Genomic DNA, 12232 nt, shown 5'->3' with positions numbered 1-12232 from the left:
TGCGCTACTTTTCAGTGCTTATTGCTGAAAAAAATTAAATTCAGCACTTTTGTCAAAATAGCGCGTTTGTTTACTCGTGCTTATTGCTGAAAATAAGTGGAAAAAATTCAGCACTATTTTGATGCTGAAAAAAAGTGCTGAAGCGGTAAGCACTTCGCTTTTTCAACACGGACAAGTATGCCCTTTGTTTTTTTGAGCATGGACAACTATGCCCTTATTCTTAAAAGGATATTACCTCTTATATCCCATGGATAAGTATATAGACACCCCACAAATTAATAGACCCACACCATAGCTAAATTATTTTGTCTTATATGGGTTAAAAATTTTGGAATGAGTTGATTTTTGGTGAGGATGATCTCTACAATGAGGAGATCATTCTCACAAAAAATCAGCACATTTTGAAACTTTTAACCCTATCAAAACAAGTTCAAGAATCGTAAATTGTCCATTTTTTTTTTTTTTTTGAAAACTATTTTTAACGAGTTAGAAGTTTCAAAATAAACTGATTTTTGGTGAGGATGATCTCTAGACCATATAAATTATCCTCACTAAAAATTTGGTCATTCCAAAATTTTTAATCCATATAAAACAAAACAAAAAATGGCTATAGTGTGGGTTGCCCTTATTAATTCATAGGGTGCTTTTATAATTACACATCCTTCATTTTCATCGAAAATTATTCATAAAAAATTAAGTTCTTTTTAAAGTTGATTTCAAATTTTGGTGACTTGTATGACATTATTATTTTTAATTTGAAATTTGTGGGCTTTTATAAATAGAAATTATTATTTATAAATTGAAGATTTGAGTATTATTTATTATTTAAAAATAAATTGTATTTTAATTTTATAAGAAATAATATATTTTATTGTGTTTGATAATAAATAAACATTTAAAACATGCAAACAATGTATAATATGATTGTAAGGGTAACAAAGACAATTTATCAGTTTCAGCAATGTGTAACAAACATGATTCAGCATCTAAACAAACAACTTTTTTAGCACTTAAATTCAGCGCTTATAAGTTTTAGCGCTTAATGCTATTCAGCACTTATTTTTTTCAGTTTAACAAACAGCACCTTGCTCATAGAAATATCAGCAAGAGAGAGACTGTACAAACCTTCTTCTTCAATCTTTCATCGAAGGAGTATTGTTTTTCACTCCTTGATCTTAGGGTTCTCCGATCCAATTCGCAAACCCTAAAACCAGATTCGAAAACCCTAGAAAAAAGAACTATTAATGGTGATGGGTAAATCACAGCTTCTATCATGAATCCACCATCTTCATGGTTTTCGGGCATAGTTAGAGGACGATCTGCTAAGCCCGGAAACCCTAATATGTCAAACAACGAGAACACAGGAGATGGGGGTAGCTCTGTGAATCGGAAAAATCAGTTTCGAGGAGTTCTCTTCAAGTACGGCCCGAAGCCCATTCAGGTTCCAATTTCATTCCTTGATCATCGTTTTAATTCTTGTTTTTCTTCAATATATATATATATATATATATATTGATTGATGAGATTGAAAAGAAGGATACAAAGAGGGGGAGTCGAGATGACCCTCCCAGAGGAGAAACAAGCACCAGAAAACAAAAAGAACAAAAACTACAAATGCGGTACAATATTACAAACGAAATCCCATCAAGTCAAAAAATCCTATAAACACCCCCCCCCCCCCCCCCCACCCACCCAAAACTCCTTGAATGTTTTGCACCAAAAGAAAATAAATCCAAGAATTAATCTAATCATCTCTTCTATTGACTTCGAGTTTCCTTGGAAAGTCATAGCATTTCGTTCAAGCCAAACACCCCAAAGGATTGCGAATGACGTTAAACTCCAAGTTAACTTCTTAGCATGGCGAAAATCCAATCCCATCAGAAGCCATTCTTCAAAAATACCTCTAATGTTGCTCGAGACATAACGATCCACCCCAAACATAGAGAAAATATTATCCCAAACCTTACTTGCGACCTCACAATGAACTAAAAGGTGATTGGCGGATTCCACATTAGATAAACACATGCAACATCCGTTCGGTCTGCAAAAGCCTTTCTTCCTAAGAAGGTTTTGTATTTGAATTCTTTCCCAAACCGTTGTCTAGGCAGAAAAAACGACTTTGAAGGATACCCTTGGCTCCCAATCCGCAACGTGAGGGAAGGACAGCTCTCTTCTACAGGTGAGGTCTTTGTAGAAATCCTTGACCGAGAATAAACCTTTTTATTGGGAGCCCATAATCTTCCATCGTCCGCTTGATCATGATCATCTATTAACACGCCCTCTAGTAAACCTATCAATACAAACATCTCCATTATCTCCCAGTCATTCAACAACCTTCTGAGACTCAAATCCCATTTTGTAGATCCATTTTCCTACACTCTAAAGCTTGCACCCAGGTGCTTCTTTTTCATGGAAAGCGCAAAATCACCGAAATCTTTCCTTCAAAGAATTACCCCCACACCAAATATCCTCCCAAAATCTAACTTTGTCCCCCCTTCCCATCTTGTAAGTAACCCTTTTTTTTTTAATTGAGGTAAAATCTTCAAGATACCCTTCACACCCTATCTCTGTAAGGACATCTAGCTGCTCCACTCTCCCACCCCAACGGATCTTCACCAAATTTTGCCACCATCACCTTTCGCCATAATCCTTCTTTTCCACCCTGAATCTCCATAATCACTTTCCATGCCCCATCTGAGCCTTCCGATCTTCCTAAATCCAAGATCTCCCCCTTTCTTAACTGAGCAAATATTTCTCCAACTAACCAAATGAAGCTTTCTTTTCCCTTCTTTGTGTGCCATAGGAAGTCTCTAAACAGCTTGTCCGGCCTTAACTCCACGCTTCTAGGAACTGTAAATAAGGAAAGATAGTATACTGGGATGCTAGATAACACACTTTTAGTCAAAGTTACTTTGCCACCTTTTGATAAGTAGCTCGTTTGCCATCTACATAACCTCCTGGAGACTTTTTCTATCATGAGCTCCCATAGACTCTTGTTCTTGTAAGGGTCGCCCAAGGGTAAGCCTAGATAAGAAAAAGGAAGAACATTTGTGTAACACCCCAACATTGCAACCAAGAGATCCACTTCTAGAACTTAACCCACGTAATACACTTGACTTTTTCTAAGGTTTACACGTAAACCTGTGACCGCCTCAAAGCAACAAGAATACCTCCTAGGAATCTCACCTGCTCGACATTAGCATCCAGGAAAATCAGCGTGTCATCCGCAAACTGCAATTGGGTTACAATTAGGTCCTCTCAACTCGGTTAACATCCCTTAAGATCGTCATTCTCCACGGCTTTCCCCACCATTCTACCCAAAACCTCTACCACCACCACGAACAAAAAGGGGGATAGAGGATCTCCTTGCTGTAGACCCCTAGAACTTTTGAAGAAGCCTTTTGGAGAACCATTCACCAAGACCAAAAAAATCGGGGAAGAAACACACCTCATCACCCAGTTGAAACATGTTTCTCCCAGAGTTCTTCCTGTTGAAACATGTTTCTCCCAAAGAACTTTAGAGGAGTCCACTACAGAAGAAAGAACCTTGTTGAGCCACAGTCCTTCCTTAAGCAGCAGGGAAACTGTAGCTTCGAAGTTCCTACTTACTTCAATAATCTTCACCCCTTTGTTTCTCTTCAATCAGCTCGTGCTAAATATAAAACTTTTTGCTTCGACCTTCGCTTCACCCCAAAGAGCCATTCAAAATTTTAATTTATTCTTTTGAGCGTCTTCAATTTTTTGAGTTCAATTTGAATTATGAGAGAAGTTGCTTATGTTAAAAAATGTTTTTTTTTTTCGAAACTCAAATTGGGCATTAAATTTAAAATCACAAGAAGAATGCCAGTATTTTGGGTGAGAATAGTGATTTGGACCCATCCAAATGAAGAACAGAGGGCAATTCTAATTTCCCATAAATCTGAATTTTCTTTCACTTGGAGAATTTCATGGATTCTGATTTCTAGGTGGAGTTAGGAGGAAACTCTAATTGATAGAGGGTCACCTTGAACATTTGGAATGGATTCGTAGTTAATTTGCTCAATTAATGAGCTTTTGGCTGCAAGAAGTAACAGAGACTAAATACTCATAGACTTGCCCATGTTTGAATTGCTTTATGAGAAAATGTTGGATTTCTAAATGTTTTCATGATGGCCAATGTGGTATGGATAGACAAGATAATGAGATGCCAGTTAAGATTGATATCTAGGAGACACCCCAAAGCAACGATTCTCGTTTTCTTAGTTCAATTATTCAAAAGGAGAAAATGAGTGAAGGGATTGTTACCCATTTAATCCAAGGTGGGTGGTTAAAGTGAAAAAATGTAAGTCTAGAGTGTTGTGTGATTGTCAAAACCATATAGTTGGGATAAAGCAATGATGATGATAGTGATAGTGGTGAGTCGCTAATGAAGCGATTGATAGTTGTATATAAACCCAAGTAGCCAACAACTGCTTAATAATAAATAAGTTTGGATTTTGGCATTAAATGGTGCAAATATTCAATAGTAAGGGAGTGAGTACAAGTTCATTACGCTGGGAGTCTTTTTTCCAATTATATTTTCTTTGTTGTTCTGTTCTCTTTAAGTTTCTTTATTTTATTTACCAGTTCACTGGATGGCTAATGGCTACAAGTGGACAATTTAAAATTTTGATTGCTTGTTTATGGGGGCGTAAATTTTGTTACATATGGGGACTGGAAGAAATAGATTTTTTCCATATAAGTTATTTTTTGGTTTTCTATTTGTGAAATATTTCCTAGAAGAAGTTGCTGAGCTAAACTGAACTTTCTGAAACATTTTATTTATTACATGAGTTGAACTTTTCTATTTCCCTTTCACATCTATTCCTAACATGTTTTTAGAAGTCTGGAAACCCATTTTTATGTGACTCAGTAACATTCTAATGACATTTCTGATATTTTCCTGCCTTACTCAATTATCTTTTATTTATTTATTAGATATGTATATTCTTGAGCTTGTCTCCCCATTACAGTTTGTTCAATTATGCAGGTTGCATTCAAAACAGGTGACTTCAAACAACAAGTCATTTTTATTGGTGGATTGGGTGATGGTTTTCTTGCGACGGAGTATGTTTTATATCTTGGCTTTCTGTTACTATCATCATTTCTTTTGTCAAATTTTCTATCTTGCATTTCTTTCGTCAAATATTCTACCCTGCCCCCCTTACCGTGGGTTTTTGTAATGTGACTCTTATGCTGCACAATTACTTCATTAGCAACCTTGTTCATCGCATGCCACATCTATTTTGAGTAAAACTAGTCAGTTTTCCAAACTAATATACTTGTACAAAAAATAATAGATTGTTAAAATTGGTTCTAAAATACCCAACATGCTAAGAGTAACTCCAACTGGGATATCCATAAATACTAGCCATAGTGATTAGGCATTCCATTGTGGAGAGCCATTTTGGATATTCAAGGGGTATGCACTCCAACTGTGATATCCAAAATGGCTCTTCATAAATATTTTAATGTTTTTTCAATTCAACCTAAAATTCAGCTACAACAAAATCCTACCCAATGGTCTTCCTCCTTTGCCGCCAACGGTAGAGATTCTTTAGATAGGTGTTTTCAGACACAAATCCCGAGGATGCCAGCTAAGGCACAAATGCCATCAAGGGCGCACCGAGTCATGAAACATGGAGCATCACCATAACAGCAGACGCCATAGGCCGCATTCCATGCAGGATGCGTGTACATAACAACACTCTGCACCAAGGACAAGGCAGGTACATGTACAAAGGGGGGAGCTTTTGACACTTAGGATTGATGGCCATAAGATGAGCAAAACAACGTCAGGGTGGGTCAGTGGGTGACAACACCTAGGGGTCACTGCCCCATGGGAGGTGTCAATGGGACTGACACCCTCCTTTTCCCTTATCAATCCCTAGGGAAGCCTGTCGTTGCAGAAAGGTTCGTCAGTTCTGCTGACATACCCTTTTGTCAACCCTAAGGAAGGTTTGTTGTCCAAGGTTGACCTTTCTGACGAAGAAGATCAGCCTTGGACAATAACCTCTCCTGCCTACCACTGACATCCAGGCTGGCATCTGTTGCCTAGGCAAGCAGAGAGAGGGAGGGCCCTCTATTTAAGGGAGATGGTCCATTGATGGGACACGGGTTCCGGGCTCAAGGGTCAAAGCTCTGCCCAAACGTCTCTAGGGTCATCCCTCTCTACCATTCTCATCTCCCTCACCCCCATCGGGCCTCACCCGCCTCCTTTCATAGCAAAACAGACAACTTTGCTCGTCCCCTTCCTGATTGAACGGTGTTTCCAGGGCCACATGTTGGTTCCCATTGTCTTTGAACCCTAGTTAACCCCTAAATCTAGCCACATAATCTAAGCCCTTATCCGTGGGCAGTTCTTCGATTGAACATATTCTAAATCTCTCTCTTATTTTGCCGACTGAGAACTCTACTCTCCAAAGAGTTGTAGAGAGTTGTAGCGTGCGTTGGAGACCCTTTAAAGGACTCTAGCTCTCCAAAACACCAGTTGTGAGGGGATGCAGAGTGTATTGGAGTTGCTCTAATGCAGGTGCATCCTTCATAACCACCATTATTCAACCTGATAAGTGACCAACAAGCAGGTTTCAGAGTCGAGATGCATGTATCCATGTGCAATAACTGCATGCATGCATGTGTAAAAATTCACATGTATTGTTGAAGACATGACAGAGATGCAAGCCATTTTACTAAAATCCTTGGAGGTCTTAATGTAGGCTTTCTACTATTTTACAGGTATTTGGAACCTCTATCAATTGCTTTGGAAAATGAAAAATGGTCATTGGTGCAACCATTGCTCTCATCTTCTTATACTGGCTGTGGCACATCTAGCTTGAAACAAGTAACATTTTTTTATTGTTGAAATGTTCATGATGTCTGGCAAATCAATTGTATTCATTTTTGGTTGTTCTTTTATATTCTGTTATGACTTTCATCAGAGTGTTTGAACATAAGTCGTTTTGAAAAACTGGATTATGTTGCTTTATTCTGTAATGTTCAGTACTTCAGTTATATTTGATTACTCACTTGTTGTGCTTGTGAACAGTTTATTCTGGACCATTTAAAGATATCTCATTTGGAGTGGATGTGAAGGGGTGAACCCTCATACCACACACCATGCAAACAAAGAATCTCATGCTATGAAGGCCTACAACTCTATTATATTGGAGATGAATTCTGTATCATAAATAATTGAAAATTACACTATATTATAGGACTAATGGGGGAGCCTTGAGCTCATAAATTGAGAATAATCATCAAAGGAGGGATACGTATGTTTTTTGGGTAGAATGGTAGGGATCCTATTTGTGGGTTTAAACGTTGCTTTATAAGCCATGGTTACAGATTGTAAGAGGAGTTTTTTGATTTATTAATTGAAGAGGAGGAAAGGCACTGAGTGCTCTCTTACTCTACCTTCTCCTATGTTGGGTTTCTTGTACAAATCTTTTCTTCTTGGTTACAAACCCCCTATGCTTATAATTATAATCTGTTAGATATTAGGGAAAAATTGAATCCCTAGTGGTGTATCAACATTATGAGGAACATGTATGAAGAAAGACCTTATGTCCCTAATATTTTTCCTTTGTTTTGTTCTATTGGATGATTTAATTACGTGACCATGAATTGGCCCTGAACCTCACTATCATTTTGGGTGAGGACTAAAAGATGTTTACTGATCATGTTTCATGCCTTGTTTAGTGGATTTGGATTTTTTTTCTGCTTTATTTTTAAGATATTCTTGCATTGTGTACCCCGAAGGATGCCACCGAGCTTGATCAGCTGATTGGTTATCTAATCAATAAGGAGGATTCTGAAGGTGTGGTATTGCTTGGGCATAGTACTGGCTGTCAAGTGAGTAGTTACTTTTTGAAAAGTTGATTTTGTGAATAATTCTTTTTTCACAGAAAGTAAATCTAACTTCATGCCTTCATGGAGACATACTTAGGATATTGTGCATTACATGCACACAAATGCTGCATGCTCCAGAGCAGTTCGTGCGGCCATTCTGCAGGTACTCTTGATTTGATGTAATCCATTCTTCTTTTTTATTTCTACATACCAAATGTTGTTCTTTTTATGCCAATTTCACAAAATAAGGAACATATAGAAGTTCTTATGCTTATTATGGTTTATAGAATCGAACTGTTTCATAATATATCGGCGTATAAGTACCGTTATTGGAACATTTCAGTACAAAACATTCTTGGAATCGAAGTTTTGATGAATGTTTCGGTCTATGCAGGTTTGTCTCGAAATGTTTTGGTAGGTTCCGGTTTGTCTCAAAATGTTTTGATTGAAAACTTATGGGATGAACTGGAACATAATGAAACCAAATCAGAAACCTGGAAAAGATGGCAATTTAGAAATAATGACTATTTCTAGGGAACACCATTATATGGTTACTATCCACTTTTGATGAACATTTGAGATATCCCCATGTTTTTGCAACCCCTTGACCTTTGTTTTCTCAAAGAGACTTACCAAAGTGACGTAAATATCCTCGTTTTCAACTACTAGCCAAAAACTGTTGATTGTTCTTCCCAAAATCCACCGTATGCAACTACCTCTAAGGTGAATAGCAGGCCAAAAAAAAAATCCTCTTAAGTTGTACAAGCTCTTCTTTTTCAATTTCACACTACATGATTTTTCATTTTTGTATATAGAAACAACAGTTGTGGTATGTTTGATTGCACATGGAAAATATGGTGGAAAATCAATTTCTATGGAAAATGACATTTTTCAAGTGTTTGATTGTACATAGAAATGGAAATTCATTTTCCACCCCAATCAAAAAGTCCACCAAAACATGGATTTCACTTTTCCACCCATATAAGTGAGAAAGTGAAATCCACCCATATTTTCCATCCCGAATTCTTCCCTACCACCACCATCACACTAACCTTGTTGTCGTCACCATCGCCGTCGTTGTCTCCGTCATCACCATCTCCGGCCACCTTCTCTCTCTCTCTCTCTCTCTCTCTCTTCTTCTTCTTCTCCTTCTCCATCCCTCACCTCTGTCGTCACCACCACCACGTTTTCCCCACATCTTCCTCATGTTCTTCACTTACCTCCGCCACCACCACGTTCTCCCTTCTCCCTTCTTCTTCTCACTTACCTCCGTCGTCGTCACAGTCGCCACCACCACATCCTCCCCACTCCCTCTTCCTCCTCATCTTCTTCCTATCCCCCTCCTCTCATCTTCTTTCTCCTTCTCCTCCTCTCCTTCTTCTTCTTCTTTTTTCTCATATTTTTTCCATGATTTTATCCAAGTAAAATCAAACAATGGAATTTGATTTTCCAACCCTACCTATTTTCCACCACTATGTTTCCATGGATTTCAAATTCCATGGAAAGTCACTTTTCATGCAATCAAACATGCCCTAATTAGTTCTTTTTAATTGCTTTTCAGCTTGGATAATAACACTAAGAACCAGAATAGCCTTACTATCTTAGAGGGTCGATGGGCCCTCATGGATTATCACATTGGCAATCTAATACCACAACCTTCTAGATTTCATCGAAAAACTCATATTCGAAAAAAAAAAAACAAAACAAAACAAAAACAGATCATTTTTTTTTAGCTTGATCCAAAGTGTTGAAAATGGACGGCTATTGAACTTCCAAATTTAAATTTAAAATTAAAATTCATTAGTGAAAATTAATCTTTTTTGAATTTTGTTTTTTCAAAGCTCTTAGAATTTTGTCCTCTACAACCCTATGGCATCAGATCATGTTTTCCGATGCCACAATGTGATGCTGTCAGGAAATTTTCCTAGCTAAGTAAGGAAAGTGTTTTTCTAACACTAAATAGAATGAATTTTTTCCTTCAGGCTCCAGTTAGTGATCGAGAATATAGAGCAACTCTTCCTGAAACAGCTGCAATGATTGACTTGGCATCAACCATGATAAGTGAAGGTCGAGGGATGGATTTAATGCCTAGGGAAGCAAATCCAGAAGCCCCAATAACTGCCTACAGGTGAGAAGCCTCTTCTATTTATTTTTTATTTTATTTTTCTGAGCAAACCAAAAATGATTTCAGTATCGGTTAAATAGTAATAACTATCTGTGGAATTGAATTGTAGAAACATGCCCTCTTGTCATAATATCTATCAATTCCACTCAATTTGCATGTAGGCTATAGGAAATAGGACTTCAAAGGAAGAAGCTTGATTTTGTTTGCAGGCTTTTGTACTTCTCAGTACTCTTCACCGTTCTATTAAATGTTCTAGAAATCTGTGAAAACTTTCACATGCAACGTTGTCAAAATCAAATCAATTTGAAAATTTTAAGAATGGGATTCAAATTGTAAGATAGTGAGATTAATAAAGTCTTACATTTATGGTTATACGAAAAATATGAAATAATTATAATAAATTCTTTATAACAAAATTGTGCACCACTAACGTATAATGAAGAAATAATTTACCTGGAACTTGGATATGGGCTCTAAATACACTGTTTTAATTTCACTAGGATGCAAACAAACATCTTTTCACTGAAAGAAATGTGAAACTGTGTATCATTAAAATGTCATTGAATTAAATAAGTTTCCTTTGTCCACAAATTATTAACTCAACAGCGTGGTCATGCAATTCTTCTGATCCGTGCTGTGTTAGTTTTACACAAAAGTTACTGCTATTAAGCTGTTTCTTATTGGGATCGTTTCGCAAGAATGATTTTCTTCTATAATGCAATAATTGCATTACACTATGATTCTTGTGCTTGCAATCATTGTTTGTTGTGAAATAATAAGTTTATGCCTCCTACATTAAACTAGAAACAACGTAATACCTAAAAGTCGAAAGCAAAAATAACTAGATTCTACGAATATGATCCCCTCTAATAAGAGAATGGTTGTTTCTTTATCTATAATATAAAAGCCAAACAGAAAAGTCCACGAACTAAAAATGGGTCCTTTTTTTATAGCTGAACTTTCTTAAATTTTATTTTTTGTTTGGGTCGGAAATTAAACAAGAAAAATCGTGTGTTTTAGTAGTAAAAACATCCACCTTGTTGATGTGCTTAAGTTCTCTAGTAAAACCAAAATTTGGGTGAATCTTAAGAATCAACAAAATGGTGCATGTCTTTGTTTATAGTCATCATACGTAACATTCTTCTTTTTTTTTTGTGTGCATAATCTGCGTTCTCCTTACTGAAATACTAAGTATCCTATAGGTATCAATCTCTTTGTGCATACATGGGGGATGACGACATGTTCAGTTCTGATCTTAGCGATGACCAACTGAGATTAAGACTTGGGCATATGTCAAATACACCTTGCCAGGTAGATTGATGTTGAGCATTTTCTCGATTGTCTTAAGCTAAAGTCTTAAATGATGCAGGGGTGTGTGTGTGTGTGTGGTTGCTGCAGGTTATTTTCTCAATGGCTGATGAGTATGTACCTGATTATGTTGATAAGAAAGCCTTGGTAGAAAGGTAATTAAGGACTCTCTCAAAAGATTTTGTGCATCTTAAAGAGGAAAGTAGCTGTAATTCATTTGTATGGGTTCTGTGCCAACCATCATAGTTTGTGGTTTTGAACCCCATCACCTAGTAAAAAAGATAATTTCAATTACTTTTTAAATTTATGAAATCTTGTGTGCTAATAATGATAATGTTGATTGTTGGTATCTCAAGCAGATTATGCAGAGCTATGGGTGGAGCAGAGAAAGTTGAGATTGAATGGGGAAACCATTCTCTTTCTAACAGGGTTGAAGAAATAGTCCAAGCCATATTGGACTTTATCAAAACAGAGGGACCGAAAGGGTGGGATGATCCATGGAACTAATATAATGTGCTTCTTTCTTCTCTTTTTTGCTTTTAATTACTATATGTTGTTATTCCCATTTTTTTTTCTAATATCTATTTTAGTTTTATTTTCAACGTTAATATCTCTTAATTACTAGGAGTTGGTTCAACATTAATGTAATTTTTTTGAGATAAAAAAGTTTATTTGGTATGCTCTTGAACCCTTTTCTTAAAATATTATTTCAAGGCAATGTAATGGCCAGGAGCTATCTCGGTTGACAGGGAAATATTCCATCAAAAAAAATTTTAAATGGCTTTAAACATTGAAATCATGCTTGAACCCTAAACTCAAAAGTTACATTGCAACACGTCTACAAATAGCTATTATGAGTATAGGTTAAGAGATGAGAGATAAGTTAGGAGATATAGTATGAGTGGTAGCAAGAATTTGAAAGGGGTTTTGTTT

The 12232-nt window shown here is 36.7% G+C and overlaps 1 protein-coding gene across 2 annotated transcripts; it reads left to right on the top strand.

Moving 5' to 3' along the window:
* The first annotated feature begins 1087 nt into the window (after positions 1-1087).
* Positions 1088-11977, top strand: LOC147395809 (UPF0613 protein PB24D3.06c-like). Of its 2 annotated transcripts, none has more exons than XM_086450563.1 (9): positions 1088-1441; positions 5009-5085; positions 6754-6859; positions 7777-7869; positions 7964-8029; positions 9849-9994; positions 11194-11302; positions 11361-11454; positions 11659-11798. In XM_086450563.1, exons 1-8 carry the CDS (start codon positions 1274-1276, stop codon positions 11448-11450), a joined length of 855 nt encoding a protein of 284 aa, XP_086306689.1. In that variant the 5' UTR covers positions 1088-1273; the 3' UTR covers positions 11451-11454; positions 11659-11798. The 2 variants fall into 2 exon arrangements, with proteins under 2 accessions (XP_086306689.1, XP_086306688.1); XM_086450562.1 differs by having other exon boundaries at positions 1089-1441; positions 11390-11454; positions 11659-11977.
* The last annotated feature ends 255 nt before the right edge of the window (positions 11978-12232 follow it).

This window comes from Akebia trifoliata, chromosome 8 (genome assembly GCF_017979445.1).
Source record: "Akebia trifoliata isolate Shusen 1 chromosome 8, ASM1797944v1, whole genome shotgun sequence".
NCBI lineage: Eukaryota > Viridiplantae > Streptophyta > Magnoliopsida > Ranunculales > Lardizabalaceae > Akebia > Akebia trifoliata.
This window is presented reverse-complemented; position numbering and strand designations above follow the sequence as displayed.

Bases quoted from the DNA above. Each gene is read 5' to 3' on its own strand.
- LOC147395809 (XM_086450562.1), top strand. From the start codon at position 1,274: ATGAATCCACCATCTTCATGGTTTTCGGGCATAGTTAGAGGACGATCT. The intron at 7,870-7,963 runs GTGAGTAGTTAC...AGACATACTTAG, and splicing joins GGCATAGTACTGGCTGTCAA to GATATTGTGCATTACATGCA. The intron at 8,030-9,848 runs GTACTCTTGATT...TTTTTCCTTCAG, and splicing joins TTCGTGCGGCCATTCTGCAG to GCTCCAGTTAGTGATCGAGA.